The sequence below is a fragment of the Macaca mulatta genome, chromosome 16, assembly GCF_049350105.2.
Source record: "Macaca mulatta isolate MMU2019108-1 chromosome 16, T2T-MMU8v2.0, whole genome shotgun sequence".
Lineage (NCBI taxonomy): Eukaryota > Metazoa > Chordata > Mammalia > Primates > Cercopithecidae > Macaca > Macaca mulatta.
This window is the reverse complement of record NC_133421.1, coordinates 48,607,824-48,631,325: the sequence shown is the minus strand read 5'-3', so window position 1 is coordinate 48,631,325 and position 23,502 is coordinate 48,607,824. Positions and strand designations below refer to the sequence as shown.

Sequence of the window (23,502 nt, the reverse complement as noted above, 5' to 3'; positions counted from 1 at the left end):
TGATAAACACTAGCCAGATTAACCAAGAAAGGAAAGACCCAGATAAACAAAATGAGAAATGAAAAAGAGAACATTACAAGTGATACCACAGAAATACAATAGATCAGCAAACTATTATAAAAAGCTATACACTGAAAATCTGAAAAATCTAGAGGAAATGGATAAATTCCTGGAAACATACAACCTAACCTAACAAGACTGAATCAGGAAAAAACAGAAATCTGAGCAGACCAATAATGAATAAGGAGAGTGAGTAGGTAATAAAGTCTCCCAAAAAGCAAGCCCAGGACTAGACAGATTCACAGTTGGATCCTACCAAATGTACAAAAGAGAACACCAATTTTCCTGAAACTATTCCAAAAAAAAAAAGAGGAAGAAACTCTCCCTAACTCATTCTATGAGGCCAACATCATCTGACACCAAAACCAGACAAGGACACCACAAAAAAGAAAACTATAGGCCAAGATCCCTGATGAACACAGACACAAAAATCTTCAAAAAAATGCTAGAAAATAGAAAACAACAGCACATCAAAAGTATAATACACCACAATCAAAGGGGATTTATTCCAGAGACACGGGAATGGTTCAACGTATGTAAATCAATAAGTGATAATCACATCAACAGAATGAAGGACAAAAACCATACGATCATCTCAATAGATACAAGAAAAAGCATTTGATAAAATTCAACATCCCTTCATGATAAAAACTCTTAACAAACTAGGCACAGAAGGAAATTACCTCAAAATAATAAAGACCATATATGACAAAACCACAACTAGTATCAGGCTGACTGGGGAAAAGTTAAAGGCCTTTCCTCTAAGATTTAGTAGAAGACAAGGATGCCCACTTCACCACTCCTATTCGACACAGTACTGGAAGTCCTAGCCAAAGCAATCAGGCAATAGAAAGAAAGAAAAGGCATGCAAATTGGGAAAGTAGAAGTCACATTGCCCCTCTTTGCTGATGACATGATCTTGTATCTAGGAAAACCTAATGATTTCACACACACACACACACACACACAAATCTTAGATTTGCTAAATGAATTCAGTAAAGTTGCAGGATATAAAATTAACACACAAAATTTAATAGCATGTCTATACACCAATAATGATCTAGCAGAGAGGCAATCACATTTACAATAGCTACAGAAAAAATACATAAGAAGAAGGAGAACTACAAACCACTGCTCAGTGAAATAAAAGAGGACATAAACAAATGGAAGAACATACCATGCTCATGGATAGGAAGAATCAATATCATGAAAATGCCCATACTGCCCAAGGTAATTTATAGATTCAATGCCATCCCCATCAAGCTACCAATGAGTTTCTTCACAGAATTGGAAAACACTGCTTTAAAGTTCATATGGAACCAAAAAAGAGCCCGCATCTCCAAGACAATCCTATGTCAAAAGAACAAAGCTGGAGGCATCACGCTACCTGACTTCAAACTATACTACAAGGCTACAGTAACCAAAACAGCATGATATTGGTACCAAAACAGAGATATAGACCAATGGAACAGAACAGAGCCCTCAGAAATAATACCACACATCTACAGCCATCTGATCTTTGATAAACCTGAGAAAAACAAGAAATGGGGAAAGAATTCCCTATTTAATAAATGGTGCTGGGAAAATTGGCTAGCCATAAGTAGAAAGCTGAAACTGGATCCTTTCCTTACTCCTTATACGAAAATTAATTCAAGATGGATTAGAGACTTAAATGTTAGACCTAAAACCATAAAAACCCTAGAAGAAAACCTAGGTAATACCATTCAGGACATAGGCATGGGCAAGGACTTCATGTCTAAAACACCAAAAGCAACGGCAACAAAAGCCAAAATTGACAAATGGGATCTAATTAAACTAAAGAGCTTCTGCACAGCAAAAGAAACTACCATCAGAGTGAACAGGCAACCTACAGAATGAGAGAAAATTTTTGCAATCTACTCATCAGACAAAGGGCTAATATCCAGAACCTACAAAGAACTCAAACAAATTTACAAGAAAAAAACAAACAACCCCATCAAAAAGTGGGCAAAGGATATGAACAGACATTTCTCAAAAGAGGACATTCATACAGCCAACAGACACATGAAAAAATGCTCATCATCACTGGCCATCAGAGAAATGCAAATCAAAACCACAATGAGATACCATCTCACACCAGTTAGAATGGCGATCATTAAAAAGTCAGGAAACAACAGGTGCTGGAGAGGATGTGGAGAAATAGGAACACTTTTACACTGTTGGTGGGATTGTAAACTAGTTCAACCATTATGGAAAACAGTATGGCGATTCCTCAAGGATCTAGAACTAGATGTACCATATGACCCAGCCATCCCATTACTGGGTATATACCCAAAGGATTATAAATCATGCTGCTATAAAGACACATGCACACGTATGTTTATTGCGGCACTATTCACAATAGCAAAGACTTGGAATCAACCCAAATGTCCATCAGTGACAGACTGGATTAAGAAAATGTGGCACATACATACCATGGAATACTATGCAGCCATAAAAAAGGATGAGTTTGTGTCCTCTGTAGGGACATGGATGCAGATGGAAACCATCATTCTCAGCAAACTATCGCAAGAACAGAAAACCAAACACTGCATGTTCTCACTCATAGGTGGGAACTGAACAATGAGATCACTTGGACTCAGGAAGGGGAACATCACACACCGGGGCCTATCACAGGGAGGGGGGAGGGGGGAGGGACTGCATTGGGAGTTATACCTGATGTAAATGACGAGTTGACGGGTGCTGACGAGTTGATGGGTGCAGCACACCAACATGGCACAAGTATACATATGTAACAAACCTGCACGTTATGCACATGTACCCTAGAACTTAAAGTATAATTGAAAAAAAGAAAAAGAAAAAGAAATTTAACTAAGGAGGTGAAAGAGCTCTACAAGAAAAACTACAAAACACTGATGAAAAAAATTGCAAACACCAATAAATGGAAAAACATCCCAAGTTCATGAATTGAAAGAATCAATATGACTTAAATGACCATACTGCCCAGAGAAATCTACAGATGCAGCACAATTCTTATCAAATTATTAATGTTTTTTCCACAGAATTGGAAAAAAACAATCCTAAAGTTCATAAGGAAGCGCAAAAAAAAAAAAAAAAATAGCCAAAGCAGTCCTAAGCAAAAATAAAAACTCAGGAAGCATCACACTGCCTAATTTCAAACTATACTACAAGTCTGCAGTAACTAAAACAGCATGGTACTGGTACAAAAATAGACACATAGGCTGGGCATGGTGGCTCATGCCTATAATCCCAGCACTTTGGGAGGCCAAGGTGAGTGGATCACTTGAGGTCAGGAGTTCGAGACCAGCCTGGCAAACATGATAAAACTCCATTTCTACTAAAAATACAAAAATTAGCCAGGTGTGGTAGCATATGCCTATAGTACCAGCTACTCAGGAGTCTGAGGTGAGAGAATCACTTGAACCCAGCAGGTGGGGGTTGCAAACAAGCAAAGATTACGCCAGCCTGGGCAACAGAGCTAGACTCTGTCGGAAAAAAAAAAAAAGATACATAGGTCAACAGAACTGAACAGAGAACTAAATAACATCAGATACTTACAACCAACTGATCTTTTTTGTTAACAAAGTTGACAAAAATACACAATGGAGAATGGACACCCTATTCAATCAATGGCGCTGGGAAAATTGGCTAGCCATATGCAGAAGAATGAAACCAGACCCCTTATCTCTTACCATATACAAAAATTAACTGAAGATGGATTAAAGACCTACATGTAAGACCTGAAACTATAGAAATCCTAGAAGAAAACCTAGGGAAAAACTCTTCTAGACATTGTCCTAGGCAAGGAATTTATGACAAAGACATCAAAAACAAAGGCAACAAAAATAGACAAATGAGACTTAATTAAACTAAGAAGTTCCTGCACAGCAAGAGAAATAATCGACAGAGTAAACAGATAAACTACACAATGGGAGAAAATATTTGTAAATTATGCATTCAACTAAGAATCTACAAGAAACTCAAACAATTGAACCAGAAAAAAACAAACTCCATTAAAAACCCCAAAGAACAGAAACAGACATTTCTCAAAAGGAATGTAAATGGCCAACAAACAAATGAAAAAAAATGTTCAACATCACTAATATTCAGGGAAAAGTAACTTAAAACCACACCAAGATATCATCTTACAGCAGTGAAAACGGCTATTCTTTTTTTATTTTTATTTTTATTTTTGAGACAGTTTCATTCTTGTTGGCCAGACTGGAGTGCGACGGCACAATCTTGGCTCACCGCAACCTCCACCTCCCAGGTTCAAGTGATTCTCCTGCCTCACCCTCCCGAGTAGCTGAGACTACAGGTGCACGCCATCACGTCCGGCTAATTTTTTGTATTTTTAGTAGAGACAGGGTTTCACTATGTTGGCCAGGTTGGTCTCAAACCCCTGGCCTCACGTGATCCGCCCACCTTGTCCTCCCAAAGTGCTGGGATTATAAGCAAGAGCCACCATGCCGGGCCAAAAATGGCTATTCTTAAAAAGTCAAAAACGGCCGGACACTGGGGCTCACGCCTATACTCCCAGCACTCTGGGAAGCCGAGGTGCGTGGATCCCCTGAGATTGGAAGTTCAGGACCAGCCTGACCAACACGGAGAAACCCCGTCTCTACTAAAAATACAAAATTAGCCAGGCATGGTGGCGCATGTCTGTACTCCCAGCTACTTGGGAGGCTGAGACAGGAGAATCACTTGAACCCAGGAGGCAGAGGTTGCGGTGAGCCGAGAGCATGCCATTTCACTCCAGCCTGGGCAACAAAAGCGAAACTCCGTCTCAAAAAAACTCAGTCAAAAACAACAGATGTTGACATGAATATGGAGAAAAGGGGATGCTTCTACACTGTTGGTGGGAATGTAAATTAGTTCAATCTCTATGGAAAACAGTATAGAGATTTCTCAAAGAACTAAAAATAGAACTACCATTCGACCCAGCAATCCCACCACTGGGTATCTATCCAAAGGAAAAGAAATCATTAATTTAAAAAGGACATGCACTTGTATGTTCATCACAGTACTAGTCACAATAGCGAAGTCATGGAACCAAACTAAGTGTCTATCAGCAGTTGATTATTTGAATAAAGAAAATATGGTTATACACACCATGGAACACTATGCAGCCACAGAAAGAATGAAATCATGTCCTTTGTGGCAACACACATGGAGCTGAAGGCCATTACCCTAAGTGAACTAACTCAGAAACAGAAAATCAAAAATAGCATGTTCTCACTTACAAATGGGAGCTAAACAATGGGTACACATGATGATGAAAATGAAAATACACAGTGGGGACTCCAAAAGGGGGAGGGAGGAGGCAGCAGAGGGTTGAAAAGTCACTTATCGGGTACAATGTTCAATATCTGGATGATGGATACATTAGAAGCCCAATCCCCACCCTCACACAATATACCTGTGTAACAAACATGCACGTGTACCCTGTGAATCTTAAAACAAAACAAAGATATACGGCTTCTTAAGATTTTATAGTCAAAGAGCATTTTCACTGAAAGAGACTGGTACCCCAAAATTTAATTCAATTTTACAATTCCATACTCAGCCCCAAAGCTAAAACAATTAGAAACTAATAAATGCTAGCTCTTATGAAAATACTATGTAAGGACATTTGTCTAGAAATATTTCGAGATGAAAGCACAACATCTGATTCACAAACTCCTTGTGAAGGCCACTATGCTGTCTGGTCTCTGTACATAACACCAGATATTAGCATATATTCCTGAAGAGGGAAAACTGGTGCATATTCAGGCTATGCATCTATGAAGGGAGTTATTTCCCCTCAAAGGCAATATGTAACTATTTACATATTACCTCCACTTCCAAATGGGCAGTCCACCACACGAGAATACATCCACAAGACCCAAGGGACAATTTATACATCTTTATCTTGAATGTTTCCAGCACTCAAGGGAAATGCTTTACAGATAGAAACATTAGAAGATACCATTGTGTCACTACACTTACTTGTATGCCTCTTGTTTTGTTTGAAAAGAATTAATTTGAAAGTTATTTTTATAAGATATACTGGAAAATCAAGAGAAAGAACAAAAGGGAATATAAATACAGAATTCAGTAAGATGTAACATATCTAGTAGTTACAGACAGACTTAAGGATAAGATCTCAAAGAATTTATCCAAAAAAAATAATTTTCTTCAGTAGTTTCTTGATTTTTGTACATTCCAGAGGCTAGAGATTTAGTAGATTTAGCTTTACCAAATAGCTACTTTAGTTACCACATCCTAATTTTGTCAAGAACTATTTCATATTAATTCATATTAATCTCAAGATACAATAACTATGCAACCAGCAAAAACAAAACCAAAAATAGCAATCTTCTTTTAGAAGATTTCTTTCTATATTCACATGCAGGGTACTAAATGGAATTAAAAGAATTTTACCTTTCTTTTTGAAGATTGAAATTTACCTTTTTCCTTAAGACATAAATAAAATTCCTAGTGCATACAGTATCTTCACTTACTATGATGACCTTAATAAATAAATTGATAAATAACTGAAAAAGTCAACAAAATGTGAACATGTGTGATTTAATTATTAAAACAAATGGCTGAACCCTTGTTTAGATATAATTGTTAGCATATAGTTAATGTCAATTAAATTATTCTTTTTTTTTTTTTCTTTTTTTGAGACAGGGTCTCACTCTGTTGCCCAGACTGGAGTGCAGTGGTGCGATCTCAGCTCACTACAACCTCTGCCTCCCAGGCTCAAGTGATTCTCCTGCCTCAGCCTCCTGAGTAGCTGGGATTACAGGCGCGTGCCACCAGGCCTGACTAATTTTTGTATTTTTAGTAGAGACGGGGTTTCACCATGTTAGTCAGGCTGGTCTCGAACTCCTGACCTTAAATGATCCACCTGCCTCAGCCTCCCAAAGTGCTGGGATTACAGGTGTGAGCCATCACACCCAGCCCTGTCAATTAAATTATTCTATGCCCAGGTTTCTAATCTACCAATGAAGACAGAAGTTACTCCTGCCTCCTGATTTCTAAAAAGTCAGAAACTACTTTCCTTAATACCACTACTGTGGTCATCTCAATGCTATACTTTAATAGGATGAAGTTCTTTATATAAAACCAAGCTTAAACAATTAAGGTTCTACAGAGTCTGGACTTAATGACAACTGCCAAACATTTATAAATCCTTAAGAGTTCAATTATTAGTTGCACAATTAAAACCAAACCAAAGCAAATGAACTAGTAAGTTAAACATTTATTACTGGTAATCACCTATGGAGCATAGGTATTTATTACGGAAAATCCTTCAACACTTGCTCCATTACAAATAATCCAAACACAGGCCACGTCTTACCTTGTTTTCTGCATAAGCAAGCCAGCGGCTCCCAAGAGCAATAGGATTCATGTTTGGCCCTGGACATGGATAGCAGCCTGAAAAATTTCAAATGGCACTATTGAGAAATTTCTTAATAACTTTTCTGTTGGTGCATCATGTCGATGCCAGAAAAACAGAAAAATCAAATGCTTATATTTTTTCAAGTCTCACATAAAATTCCCGTAACACTAGTAATTATTTTGTTAGCTAAGCATTTTTCGCCCTCTATTTAGTTTCCTTTTGGCTTAATTCTTTCCCAATAAGAAACAAATCTGGAAAGAACTGGTCATCACTTTCAGCAAACACTGGGCATTTTATACAGTTATTCCTAAACAATAGAATGAAGTTAAGAGGGGTCATTTTAAGTCTAACACTCATAAATCAAGGAAGAATTTTGGGAGAGGAGAGAGAAATTGTATGATGGGTTCAGGAATTTAAAGGCAAAAGAAAATGAGACTATCAGACATGATACTACAATGGGGAGAGAAAAAGAACGAGTATTTGACCTCATTGAGGCCAATGAGGACAAGTAACTCTGAAAGGCTGCCTCCACAGAAAGATGTTGGGGAACTGCATAATCCTTTGTATTTACATTTCACTCAATATCATTCTTCTTGTTTGCAGTTCTAGCCAATAACAACAGTTAATTGTTCTATGACATATATTTACTGTTTATTTTCTATCTTCCTCCAACTTGATTAGAGGGATATGTAAATTGAAGAATCTGTTTTCTTCACCACTGGCTCTCCCCTGCCACCACTCCCTGCTCATTCTGACTATGTTCCTATTGCTATGCTCAAAAGCACTAAAGAAGCACACCTTACTGTCACTTCCAGTACACAGCCATTTTTAGCCCAGCTCCCTAAACTGCCACCTATCTTGAATTTTTGTCTTGAAAAGAAAATAATAAACTTATAGAGAAGAGACAGACCCTAAAACAAAGTCCACATAAATAAAAGCTTTCTCATTTTATTGCTCACTTTTTAAAAAACTGTTCATTTATGCTACTGTTTGAAGGAATATATTCGCAATACTTTGGGTTTCTGGAAAACTGACCTCAGGTTAACTAAAATATTACTATTATCTATTAAATGCATATTATGGAAACATATATAGGACAAAAACGCACTAAAATTGTACAAAGACAACATACTCTAATATAAATTATGTAGTATTTACACAATAGATTAGATTCTTATTGAATAAATTAATCTTATTCATTAAAATATAATTTTATATGAGTATATATACATGTATTCCATTGACAATTTCAGAGCTGAAGAAATGAGGATAAATATGATCTATAAGAAAGTTTTCCCCCTTTTAAAATTTGTCATGAAAAACAGAACCAAGTACCTGTGAACTGTGGTGTCACATTAGACATAGCTAATCTCCTGAATTAGCTTTAAAACTAAATAATCTAACTCTCGGTCAATTCTGATAACCACTTTAACCTTACAAATACAAAAGGATCCTAAGGAAAAACAGTTTACAATTCTTCATTTCATCTTTTGAGTCCATATTTTTAGAGTTCAGTGGACCTCAAGAATTACAGTATATTGTAATGAAAACAACCATTTTCCTGCTTGCCAAAAGAATGCTTTATAGCTGGAATCAGAGAACATAAGCCACTTAGCACCATCCCAACCTTATAAGCATGACTCCTTTAAAGATTAACCTTTGACTCTAGGTAAACTCTGAAAACAAGTGAAGGGGTTGGGGGAACATGAAAGTCTATAATACTAGGCCTAACTCTAACATATTTACAATGTTTTTGGACAAAGAAAGAGAACTGGATGTTAAAAGAACTCATTTCCCAATTTAAATGAACGTAAAAAATTTTTAGAAGCACACTGTATTTTTCCATTACTAAAAAAGTAATTAAGAAGGGTACACAAGCATGATGCAATTTTAGATGGCATCCTCCCAGAAAGTGGTCCCAATGGAGAGGTGACCCGAACTCATTTCAAAAAACAAAAAACTGAACTGTGATACTTTGCCTTATTTTTCGTGGCAAGGACAAATAAAAAGTCTGAGCTCTTTTTTTTAAGAAAACAGGTATTTACATTTATAAGTCAGCTGATTTTCAACAAGAATACCAAGACAAGTCAATGGTAAAAGAAGTCTTTTCAACAAATGGTGCTGGGACTACTGGATATCCAAATGCAAAAGCATTTAGACTGGAATGAAGGTGGACCCCCAGCTCACACCACATACAAAAATGGATCAAAGGCTTAAATATAAAAGTTAAACAATCAAATTCTTAGAACAAAATACTGCAAATTTTCATGACCTTGGATTAGGCAATGGTTTCTTACATAGGACAAAAGAAAAATACATAAATTGGACTTCATCAAAACAAATGCAAATTTAACATGCTTTAAAGGACACCATCAGGAAACTGAAAACACCAGGCCAGGTGTGGTGGCTCACGTCTGTAATCCCAGCACCTTGGGAGGCCGAGGCAGGCGGATCATGAGGTTAGGAGATCGAGACCATCCTGGCTAACACGGTGAAATCCCGTCTCTACTAAAAATACAAAAAATTAGCTGGGTGTGGTGGCGGGCGCCTGTAGTCCCAGCTACCTGGGAGGCTGAGGCAGGAGAATGGCATGAACCCAGGAGGCAAAGCTTGCAGTGAGCCAAGATTGTGCCACTGCACTCCAGCCTGGGAGACAGCGAGACTCTGTTTCAAAAACAAACAAACAAAAACAAAAAACAAAATAAAGAAAAAAGAAGTGAAAAGACAATCTAAAGAATGAGGGAATATTTTTTGCAAAAAATATATCTGATAAGTGACTTATATCTATAATATAAAAACCACTCAGTATTGAAAAGACAAATAATTTTAAAATGGACAAAGATATACAAATGGCAAATAAGCACACTAAAAATGGTCAGTGTCATTAGCCATCAGGGAAATTCAAATTTCAAAATTACAAAAACTTGTAGCTAAATGTTCATACCCAAGAGAACATATGTCCACTGAAAAACTTGTGCACTGGTGTTCATACAAGCATTATCGACAACAGCCCAAAAGTAGAAACAAATCAAATATCTGTTAACTAATGATCAGATAAAATGTGGCATATGGCTGGGCACAGTGGCTCACGCCTGTAATCCCAGCACTTTCAGAGGCCGAGGGAGGTGGATCACAAGGTCAAGAGATCAAGACCATCCTGGCCAATATGATGAAACCCCATTGCTACTAAAAATACAAAAATTAGGTGGGTGTGGTGGTGGGCGCCTGTAATCCCAGCTACTTGAGAGGCTGAGGCAGAAGAATCATCTGAACCCAGGAGGCAGAGGTTGCAGTGAGCTGAGATTGCGCCACAGCACTCCAGCCTGGCGACAGAGAGAGACTCCATCTCAAAAAAAAACAAAAAACAACAACAAAAAAAATGTGAACATCCTCCCCAGAAAAACACATAAGCATATAAAACATTAAATACCATTTCACAGATTTGTTTAACCATCATACAGCTGATTAACAACTCTCATAAGTTTTTATGAGTTTTGAGTTTAAAACTCCTGTTTTATTTTCGGTTTACTTTTCATGTATATGAAGCATACCATGAATTTCAGAGTACTGCCATTCTAAGACTCAATGGATGAGAACTGTGTGCAGAGAATGAAAAAGTCACAAGTTAGTTCATTGCATACATATTCACTGAGTGTCCACTATGTATCCGGCACCAGCACATGCCCTAAAAACATCATAGTGACCTTGTCTATCTTATGGAGAACCCAGAAAAACAAACATAGGTTTAACTTTTAATGTAAGCTGAATTTAGAACTCACACTAACCTATCGATGAATTATCATAAATATTACAAACTTGTTTCTTCATATAAAAGCAAAGCTCCTCTTTCAAAACTTAAAGATAATTTTGCATTTTAAAGTAAAATTTCCATTCCCATTTGTTCTATTTGTTATCAATCATTAACATAAATGAAGAACACAATAAAACCAAGAAATAACACTAAGATTATAAGCAATAAGTTTTCTCCTCCAAGTAAAAATAGAGGCCAATGGAACAAGATTGCTTACTGAACATTCCTTTGATCTCTCTGGAGACTTCATATCTACCTTTCAATTTAAGAACACTGAAAATGACTGCTAATGACATCTATTGATCTTTGTCTTTTGTTTTCCTAATCATACATGGGTTTTGGATTTCCACATCAGACAGCTGCCCAAGGCGACTTTTTCTTTATATCCAAATACAAAGGTGTCTCCTTTCTCATCATATTGGATGCGTTCCATTAACAGTCCTCTATCAGCTCTCTTTACCTGTTCCTTCCACCCTTTGGCAAAAATTCCCATGATGCTTGCTCTGATGGACACAGCTGTCTCTACTTATTTTACAGTCCCTTCATTGTATTCGTATATAACCAATGCACTAAAAAGGTATTATACAAAACCTTTTCAAACTATTTTAGAAGATAACTGCTTGCATGATCAAAACAACATCTTCATTAAGTGGAGATCTTGTCATTTGACAGGGGCTATGTAGTCCTACTTTAAGAACTAGGTACCAATAAATGGAGAAAAACTATGTGCTACAGGCAAATGAACTACTACAAATGCTATCTCAGTGTACCCTGTCCCACCCGCTCCCTACATCCCAGTATCCTGTCCTCCGATCTCTATAACCTATACCTTTCAGTCTAACAGGCAAAACCAGCTTACAGGCATGGGATTCACCTGACAAAAGTTTCAGTCTGTAGAAAGGAATAGGGAGAAGATGCAGAAACTGGAGGAAAATAAGATTCTTTCAACTTATGAAGTGGCACCCTTTGTTCTTTAATTTTAAAAATCTGGTCATGGTAAATTTTGCTCTAAATATTGATATAAACCACTTTAAAGGAAGCTGTAATTTCAAAGAAAATTGGCCAAATTCCTTCATTCAAATATTTGCAGAATATCATCAATCTTACCAACCTAAAATCATATGTCATATGCATAAATTTGACCCCACTAAGAATGACATACTTCCTAAGAGAAATATGAAATAAAATACATTACTAGTATTGGTAAAGGTATTTGTAGATGAACAGGTAAGGGGGACCTATAGTGAAAGGCTACATCAAATTGTATCCAGAGTACAAAGAAAGAAATCACAAACATATGTTACTGTTGCTTTCTGAACTTTTTCATATTAAGTGTGTATTGAAATATAATATACATGCAGCATTACCCAAATCAACAAAGTGAACACATATTGAACACATAAATAACAACCAGACCAAAAAAAAGGACATTATAGATTCCCCAAAGCACCCTCTTATACTCCCTTTCAGTCACTACTCTTCCCAAGGAGATGCACTATCCTACCTTCTGACAACTATATTAAAATTAAAAACATCTTTCCTCACGGAGGCTCATGCCTGTAATTCTAGCACTTTGGAAGGCCAAGGAGGGCAGATCACCTGAGCTCAGGAGTTTGAGACCAGCCTGGACAACATGGTAAAACGCCATCTCTACTAAAAATACAAAAATTAGCCAGGCATGGTGGTGCAAGCCTGTAGTCCCAGCTACTCGGGAAGCTGAGGCACGAGAATTGCTTGAGCCCAGAAGGTGGAGGCTGCAGAGAGCCGAGAACATGCCACTGCACTCCAGCCTGGGCAAAAGAGTGAGACTCCATCTCAAAAAAAAAAAAAAAAAAAAAAAAAGACATTACTGGGCTTATATACATAGTTAATTACACTTATTTCCAACATTTATTCCCAGAAATGACAGAACGTACTTTTATTTACTACTCTTTTTTCAACATTTTAACCATTTAAGTAACATACATTTCAGATTTTATGAAATCCACACTAAATAGATTTTAAGGAATGCCCAACCCATGGGAACCATTATGCAAACATTACTCTGAAAGAATAAGTGATAATCTTTATGGGTCAGGAATTACTAAAAATTCATCACTGTGGACCTCCAGCCACTTGACCAGGACTTAACTAAAAGCTGTATTTCACTTTTAAAGTACCTTTCTATGGTACCACAAACACTGTTGACCCCTCTAGATTTCTTCTTCCTGTAGTGAAGAATTCACAGAATACAAGAGAGACTAATGCTTTAACAAAACTTGTTTTATCTATTCAGTGGTCCAGCAATTCAGGGGGAAGTATTCAGGAATACATGGCAAAGATGTCCCAAAAAGACATTAAGGAAAAAGGAAAGCATGAAAGGCATTAAGAAAGACTGCTAACAACTCAGTCAGTCTCCTGTTCGCTTTTATCAAATTTGACTTATGTTTCGTGCTTACTAAAAGTTTGCAGAACAGAAGATCCCATTTTCAAAGAGGAAATCCTTTAGAGATAGACAGGAGAGGTACTGCAGATACGACACAGATACTTAAGAGCTGACGCCTATGAAGACATAATTTTCTAACAAACTTATCCTTTCCAAAATTTCTGGATTTACCCCAATGTGACTTGTAAGAGAGAAATTTCATTTATCTCTATATATAGTGTGTGTGTGTGTATTCATTTCTTAAAATATTCACCACTTACTTTTAATTTCCAACTCAGACCTATAAAGATCTGTACTGATCCTATATAAATAACTTTATTCCTCATCTGATAACTATTGGCAGAGAAACACTACATTTTCAGACATACTATTATCACAAACATTTTCGTTAACTAAACATCCTGAAAAAAAAAAAACTTGTGCTTTGAAACCAGAACATAATTTTGATAAATGTATTCATCTTTAGTGAACTGGGTTTTATCATTAAAAGAACAAAAAAATCATTAATATTTTTACGTTGGCAAGGACCTAATAGACACACTATGCCTTCCATGGTAAAACTTTATTTCCTCAATCCAAAACAAACTGAGTAACTCTCCTCTCAGTGAGATTACTGTCTAGCGGGAAACCGACAGAAAATGTATACAAGATAGAATGTAAGTGCCTTAAGAGAGGCAGAGATGACATACTACAAAAGCATTCCCAAAGGGTGTTGGGTAACAAATGAGGTCTGTTATCAAATAAATATGGGAAATAAAGAAATGTATTAAATAAATTTAAACAGACAAAATACTAATCACCATTGCCAGTTTCAACAGAAGGTAGCATTTTCTAAGCATATTTCATCAGGGCATCCTGATTTGCAAAGTATGTTGAAAATCTAATGCTCTGCCAACAGACAGCGGGAAATGTTATCTTTAGGGGATTTAGAAGGAGAAGTTGCTGTAAGCTAAAGGGGTCAACAAAGACTTCATATAAGAATTACTATCTACACTGGGCCCAGAAAGATATATAGGATTAAAACATCATAAGGAGAAGAGGTATTAGTGAAAAGGCCATTCCAGTCACGAAGACAAAGGAAAAATATACCTCTAACAAAATGAGAATAATGAGTGATTCAAATTAAATGGGACATAAGAAGCATGAAAATTGAGTTGCAGAAAAGATTTAGCAAGGATGCTAAACTTTCATAAAGTAGGTTTTGGTGTACCAAAAACCTTGGGAGTTTCATTGGTAGTAAATGGACAAGATAACCATATATCTGTGTTCACTCAGGACTTTACAAGTTTACATATGTTGATCAGAGTTAAATCCAGTATGGCAACTGTGCAAATCAAAAGACTGCAGTTTGGATAATTATATACTCACTTGGTAATTTTTCAAGTTCTTATCTTTCAGACGTAGATAATAAATATGTACAAATTAAATTCTATAATGCCTGCAATATGCTTCAAAATAATTGGGGAAGGGGTATAAATGAAAAAGACTATCCATTATTTGATAGTTGTTGAAACTAGATAATAAATGCATGGGTGTTTATCATACTACTACTCTAATTATATACATGTATATATTTCCCAAAATAAAAAGTTATTGCTTGTGGCCTTTACAGGAAAAGAAATGGCATATCTGTGGCACTAGAAATTTAATTAAGATACAGTATTTTTGCCATAGCAAAAATGTATATTATTACATGTTTACATAATAAGCCAAATTATTGAAAATTGAAGACATTTATATATTTAAGATACATTTAACCATTTCAAATAGCAATAAAAACTAAGAAGAATACATACTCTATTCTCCCTTCTGAGTAAAAGGTTTTTCCACTCTTATCTCTGTCATATATGGTTTAAATTGAGAAATTATAGTAAAATTGGTAATATGAAATTGCTAAATTGCTTTCTTTGAAAATGTGCCAACTTCTATACGGATTCTGCCAATATATTTTCCAAGGCTTTACATGTTTACATTTTTTTCCATCATACAGAAAATCTGTAAGTTGACCCAAATGAGGACTCACCACAAATTCTCCTATTACAAAATCTCAAGCTGCCAAATACTCCCACAGAAAAGCTGCAAATATTATCAATTTACAAATACAAACAAAACTTTTAAAGGAAATTCTGCTTACAGCCTTATAAGTACCTAACTTTATTTAACAGTATGGAAGGTTTTTAAACACTCTTTTAAAACATAAGTAATTATTTGAAAAATATGGTTTTTTAACCTTTTGGTTAAATGACAGATACTAATGTTAGTAGAAACAAATTTTGCTCATATGTAAAGGTATAATGTATAAAAATATGGTATGTTAAGCAATTTGACAATTGCTTTGAAAGTATGAAACAGCTACATGAAACTAAATCACAATTACTCAAGGAGAGTATGTAGGGAGAAAGTGAGGTAACCTACAACAAAGCTTGCTTAGTAGCCTGTAATCCCAGCACTTTGGGAGGCCGAGACAGGCAGATCACGAGGTCAGGAGATCGAGACCATCCTGGCTAACACGGTGAAACCCCGTCTCTACTAAAAAAATACAAAAAGCTAGCCGGGCGAAGTGGCGGGCGCCTGTAGTCCCAGCTACTCGGGAGGCTGAGGCAGGAGAATGGCGCAAACCCAGGAGGCGGAGCTTGCAGTGAGCTGAGATCCGGCCACTGCACTCCAGCCTGGGCGACAGAGCGAGACTCCGTCTCAAAAAAAAAAAAAAAAAAGAAAGAAAGAAAGAAAATGTGTTGGAAAGTTGAAAATATATATCATACAATTATATTACTCAATGAGAACAACCACAGAATCACAAGAAAATCATCAAAACTGAAAACATTAAATACTGTTGAGAAAATTACAGTTAGTTTTCTGATTGTGTCAAGTAATTAGTATAAACCCAAAGGCATAAGGGAAAAAAAATTGGTACATACTTGTAACAAAGAATTTCTTCGTGAAAGTACAGCTATCAAAGGCAGCAATTTTCTCCTGCAAGACTACAACAAGGATCCTAAAATTAGAGGGGGGAAGAAAAAGAAAGAAAAAAGTGAATGTGAAATTCTGTAAGTGGAATCAGAAATGCATTATATCATCTAGATGAAAACAAGTGCCTACTAATACAATTTTAAAATTAAACATTTCCTATAATATTTAGGCTAGAAACTTCTGCCTCTTAAAATGTGTAAAAATATAAACCACGAAATCGTATATACAAGTAAGATAGAGATGACTAGAAGAAAAGTGATGGAAGGAAAAACTACCACCTCAAAAAATATTTGTCTTTTAATAAAGTTTTGTTTTGGCCAGGCATGGTGGCTCATGCCTACAATCCCAACATTCCTGGAGGCCAAGGCAGAAGGATCACTTGGGCCCAGGAGGTCGAGACCAGCCTGGGCAACACAGGAAGACCCTGTCTCTATAAGAAATAATAAAAATAAATTAGCCAGGTGTGGTGGTGTGAGCCTGTAGTCCTAGCTACTCAGGAGGCTGAGGCAGGAGGATCACTTGAGCCCAGGAGGTCGAGGCTGCAGGGAGTTATGATCGCGCCACTGCACTCCAGCCTAGGCAACAGCAAGATCTCATCTCTAAAAATAAAAATGCATAAAATAAAGTTTTGTTTTCATTTATTTTTGAATCCAATAAGTCTACATTAAAGATGGATAAGATCAAGCCCAGCACAGTGTTGCACATCTGTGATCCCAGCTACTCAAGAGGCTGAGGCAGGAGAAACACTTGAGCCCAGGAGATTGAGACCAGCCTAGGCAACATAGTGAGATGCTGTCTCAAAAGGAAACAAAAAAGAAGAAAAAAAAGAATGGAGAAGATAATACATTGTTGGCTATCTACTAAAAGTGTTTTTCCAGTGATGTTTTAGTCATGGTATTAAAGATAAAATGGATTTATGTAACCTATCACTTTAAGTTGAAATGGCAGATGAATTTCCCAACACATACAAATCTAAGACAACTGCTACTCATAAATAAGTTATTTCTGATTGACTCAATATAGTAAAATTCACTAAGAATCTGTAAAAGCAATATTTTTCTCAATGCCCAAGATTTAGAAATAATTAGAAAATAATTTAGTTATAAACAATTTTTTAAAGCAAAATTCCTAAAATACATCCAAAGCCACTATTTTATGTTGTGCTATTCCTTCCAGGATATTAATATAAATGGCCAAGCTTAATATTTACCTCAAAAAATCAAATAAAGATTATAATTGTTACTAAATATCTAACAAACTAATAGCTTATTTTTCAAAATTGGAGGCTGGTAAATCTGAGCAACAGATGCTAATATGAGTAGAAAAAAGGAAAATGTATTATTTCATATGCATGCTTTATTAATTTTATTCATCTTTAAAAACAACAATTTCATTTACTGATGCAGAATAATTCTAACGAGTGACTACTGTTAGATCCTTGTGATTTTTTTTTTCTAGCTGGGCCTGTTAAAAACTTTTCTATATATATTTTACTGGGTTGTTTGCTATTAATAAATGACAATTTGCTATACATGCGTATGTGTAGTCTGAATATACAAAAAGATAGAGACAATATCCTTATAAAGGAGATAATATGAAATTTTAGAATTAATTGTAAATTCCATTTCTGCTCTGTTACTATACTAAAGCCTCAAATCACCTCATCTACATATTATATCAACTTAATACCCTTTTAATGCCCTGACAGAAGAAAAGGCATTTCCATGTTTAAATATTAATTACCAACATATGTACTATACCTTTACACACAGTGTTTGACAGAAAATATCAAATAATGGAACACACACAAAAAAACATGCACCACTATGAAGAGTCAATGGAACCAAAGAGAAAGTATTTATGGGGGGGGGGGGGTGTGTGTGTATACATAAAGATATATACATACGGATATATATGGGGTAGGTGTATATACATACAGATGTATACATACAGATATATATGAGGTGTGTATGTGTGTATATACATACACATACATACATACAGATATATATAGGGTGTGTGTGTATGTGTGTATATACATAAAGATAAATACATACAGACATATATGGGGTGTGTATATACATACAGGTATATACATACAGACATATATGTGGTGGGTATGTGTTAATATACATACAGGTATATACATACAGATATATATGGGGTGTGTGTATATATACATACAGATATACACATACAGATATATATGGGGTATATGTGTGTTGTGTGTATATACATACAGATATATACATACAGATATATATGGGGTGTCTGTGTATGTGTGTATATACATACAGATATATATGGGTGTGTGTGTATATACATACAGATATATATGGGGTGTGTATGTGTGTATATACATACAGACATATGTGGGGTGTGTGTATATACATACAGGTATATACATACAGACATATATGTGCTGGGTGTGTATGTGTTTATATACATACAGACATATACATACAGATATATGGGGTGTGTGTATGTGTGTATATACACACAGATATATACATACAGATATATATGGGGTGTGTGTGTATGTGTGTATATACATATAGATATATATGAGGTGTGTATATATACATACAGATATATATGGGGTATGTGTGTATGGGTGTATATACATACAGATATATACATACAGATAGATATGGGGTGTGTGTATGTATATATATACAGATATATACATACAGATATATATGGGGTGTGTGTATGTATATACATACAGATATATACATACAGATATATATGGGTGTGTGTGTACGTGTGTGTATACATACAGATATACCATACTATATTTAAGTGTATATACACACGTACACACACATGCACATATTATATTAACACATATATATACACATATACACATACAAGCACATAATCTCATTCCTTCTCATAATTTATAAACATAGAATATTTAAAACTAGAAACTGTCAGACTGGATAATGATACTATATTATGTCTACACCAACGAATTCAAACACACAACTAACTTAAAACTGAAAAATGGAAAAATACGTACCATACGTATAGTAACAAAAGAGCTGAAATGGATATATTATTATCAGATAAACATTAAGAACAAGTATATCACTATTAATGAAGGATGGTTCATAAAGGGTCATAATAACCATAAATGTATATGAATCCAATAACAGAAACTCGAAAGATTTAAGAAAAATATAATTACAATCCTATACAAATTATCATAGAAAATTCCAAAAAAAGAAATACCTTCCTAAGTGTCTAATGAATGAAACAAAACAACAGACAAGGCATAACAAGAAAAAGAAAATATACATGAATCTCCCTCATGAACATAGATGCAAAAATTAAATCCAGGAATATATAAAAAGGATTATAGATAATTACCCCTAGGGTGAAACCCAGGGTGTAAGAACAGTTTAACACTGGGAAATCATCCAATATAATTTATTCTTTTAACAAATTGAAAAGGAAATACATAATCATCTTCATATTGACTTCACTAAATACAATGCCCGGTTATGAAAAAAAAAAAAAAAAACAACCATTGGCAAACTGGAAAATAAACTGCTGAACTTGCTAATCAACACATACCTCACACTACTTCCCTATAAATAAACCTACAGCTAGAAATAAAACCAAATATCTAGGTAGACTGATCAAGAAAATAGAGAGACTGGGCACAGTGGCTCATGCCTCTAATCCCAGCCCTTTGGGAGGCCAAGACAGGAGGACCACCTGAACTCAGGAGTTCTAGATCAGCCTGGACAACATATTGGGGCCTTGTCTCTACAAAAAAAATGTTAAAAAAAATTAGCCAGGCACAGTGGCACATGCCTGCAGTTCCAGATACAGGAAGGCTGAGGCAAGAGGACTGCTTGAGCTTGGGAGTTTAAGGATGCAGTTAGCCGTGATGGTGCCACTGCACTTCAGCCTGGGTGACAGAGTGAGATCCGGTCCTCCCAACCCCCCAAAAAGAAAAGAAAATAGAATTCACAAATTACCGACATCACTAGATATCCTACAGCCATTAAATTAACAATGTAGGAATTTACAAACAACTTAATCTGTTACAATGTTACAAACAACTTAATTCCAATAAATTAGAAAACTTAATGGACAAATGACTGGAAAGACCATTGTCAAAACTATTGATAAATTATCAAGACAAATTATCAAAACTTGTGCTAGACAGAACTTTAAAATCTTAACAGACTTGTAAATATAAAATAAATTGAATTTGTAATTGAAAATGTTCCTACAAATAAATGGTATTATCTTTCATGGTTAGAGTTAGAATTCACATGGCATTGTTTTTTGTTTAGGAGTCAAGACTTGAGCTTTTTCTGTATCAATATCTGAGTGCTGGAGCAATAATTATTGAAAAAACTTACCTGCAGCGGAAACTTTGTAAGTCACATGTCCAAAGAGGGTTGTGTGTGTCTAATCTGAGATTCTATTCTGTTACACTGGTATACTTATCTATCTTTTCATTAGCATCAGACCTTATAAATTACTGTTTTATTGGGGGGTTATAACGGGGGAGCGGTAAATGTTCTGAGTCAGTGTTGCTACCTTGTTTCAGTAAGGCTTACATCATATCTTCTCCCTATTACATTTATTTATTTGAAGACTTACTACCCTTAAAATTGCCTGCCATACTGCCAGAAGGAATTTTCAAGGATACATCTGTTCCTGCAGGCTTCCCCAGACCCTTTTGATCCCTTAGTGCTTTAAACTACCAGGTCTCCAACACAGCCTATGCTTCTGGGAGTGAACCATAGTTTACTTATGTCCCTTCTGCATCAATAAATTCCCAACATAGTCTCCTTTCTGCCACATCATACACTCTGTCATATCACCTCTTGCAAGGACTCCTGAATAAGCTCTACCATCCTCAAATTTAAAATTTCTAGTTGTAGTATTCACTCTTGTGTAGTTATATGAATTAAGCATGGGCTACAGGTGATTTTATATGTATATGCAGCCTCACCTCTATTTGATTCCATTTATTGATACATATGCTTTTTGGAGAATGAGGAACAATTCAGATATAGGTGACTACATTTATCTGTGGGGGACCTGAAACTTTTAAATAAAGTACCTAAGCAACTGAGCAACTATATCTTGCTATTAATTCTCAGATGATATACAATTACAGTTTTGATTTCCTCTTTAAAATGGAGCAAACATTTTAAATTAAGGAGGAAAGCAAATAAGAGAAAGAGTTTTGTGTTGTTGTTTTTTGATTTCTAGTATATTTATGTAATTGAAATACAGGGAAGCTGTGGTCTAAGAATCTTCTCTGTACTTTTTGTATGTGTTCACATTATTTTTTGACCAAATAATATGTAATCAAGTTCGTGACAGCACAAAGGACAGTTCAGGGTTAAATAGGTCTGCAGGATCTACCCATTCAATAATGTTGTTTAACACTTCTATACCCTTCTGACCAACCTGGTATGTTATGGGATGTCCCGTCCCGCGGGATCGTCAATGTAGGCCCTGGAAGAGGGGGTGGGAATTTGGGGAGCAAGAGACACGAGAAATGGAGACAAGACAGTGTCCTGATCAAGTCTCGTTTATTGGCGGCAATACAATGCCTTATATACGTTAGGAGGGGCAGGGGTTGGGCTAAGGCGGTGATGATCTCTCCGCAGTGGGCGTGGCCAGGTAGGTTTCGGTTTCTTCGGTCAGACGTCATGTTGCGCCTGCGCCATCAGATAGTGATTTTCGCCGGCGCGGGAAAAATGGGTGAAGAAGAAGCAGGAAGAGCGCCATCTTTTATGAGATAATAGTACAGGGAAGAAGATAAAACTAGGGAGGAGGTATAGAGTGGAAATGTATTTAGCTGAGGCGTCAATCGTCAATTATTACTCGCTATGGCCGGGGCGCGCAGCTCCGGACAATGGGACAATCATATCCTTCTAGCAATAATATATTGGGTATTTTTCCTACATCCTATAATTTTCATCTTTCTATACTTGAATTCAAATATTTCTCTTATTAGTATGAAAACCCACCTGCCTTTTATTTGTATTTGTTAAATATGTCTTTGCCCTCCCTTCTACATTCAACCTAAGTCAATTTTCAAAACATCTCTTTAAAATCTAACCTGTGAGTCTTTTGCTTCACTTAAATTTACTGAAATGGCAGAAAACAATTTATTTTCTATATTTCATGTGTTTAGCTTTTTGATGCCATGGAAGATTTATACAAGGCACATAAGAGCTAATGATCAAGATATTCACCATCCCAGGGCTTCAGTTTGCTTAAATGGAAAAGGAAAGTGCTGGGTGATAGAAGATTCCTAAGGTTCCTTTCTCCTCTAATGTTCTGTGATTAATTTGTCATTAGCAATAGAGGTCACATAGAAGTTCAAGATAGATCTGAATATTTTCCCAGCAATTAAATGAAATAAATTTTAAAGGATACAAATTAGTCTAGTCCCTATTTTAGCTCCACTGTGAAGTGTGAAGGAATAAAAATATTTTTAAACTTTTTTTATAGTTCAGGAACATGCTTTTTAAAAATTTTGGTGGGTTCTCACAACAAAACTACATTTCACCATCATAAATCAGCATACATAAAATACATATAAAAAGCTACATTAAAAGATTTCTCAAAACAATACTTAACATTTTTAAGTTTGCTCAGATACTTTCTATTCGTTTCTATTTTGTTTTACAAATGCTCACTATACCCCACTAAACTGAATTTACAGTTCTCTAATGGATCAAGACTAGAAGTCTCAATATATTCATCAAGAAATCTTAGAGCTGTTCCACTGAACTGAATTCAGAAAGTGTTTCCTTGAGATTTTTAAAAATAAACCTAAGTTAGTCACTGAAATTGGTAGAG

General features: G+C 35.8%; 1 protein-coding gene across 24 annotated transcripts in view; it reads right to left on the bottom strand.

The window, feature by feature from the left end:
- Nucleotides 1–23,502, bottom strand: part of BCAS3 (BCAS3 microtubule associated cell migration factor) — a 712,862-nt gene that overhangs the window by 502,527 nt on the left and 186,833 nt on the right. For all 24 annotated transcript variants that reach the window (XR_013406305.1, XR_013406308.1, XR_013406307.1 and 21 more), the window contains exons 9-10: nt 16,605–16,681; nt 7,409–7,485 (exon numbers count right to left, since the gene is read on the bottom strand). Coding sequence is in view for 19 of the 24 variants with exons in the window: in XM_077970813.1 (XP_077826939.1) it covers nt 7,409–7,485; nt 16,605–16,681 (154 nt within the window). In the remaining 5 variants the exon portion in view is untranslated. The remainder of the gene's footprint in view (nt 1–7,408; nt 7,486–16,604; nt 16,682–23,502) is intronic.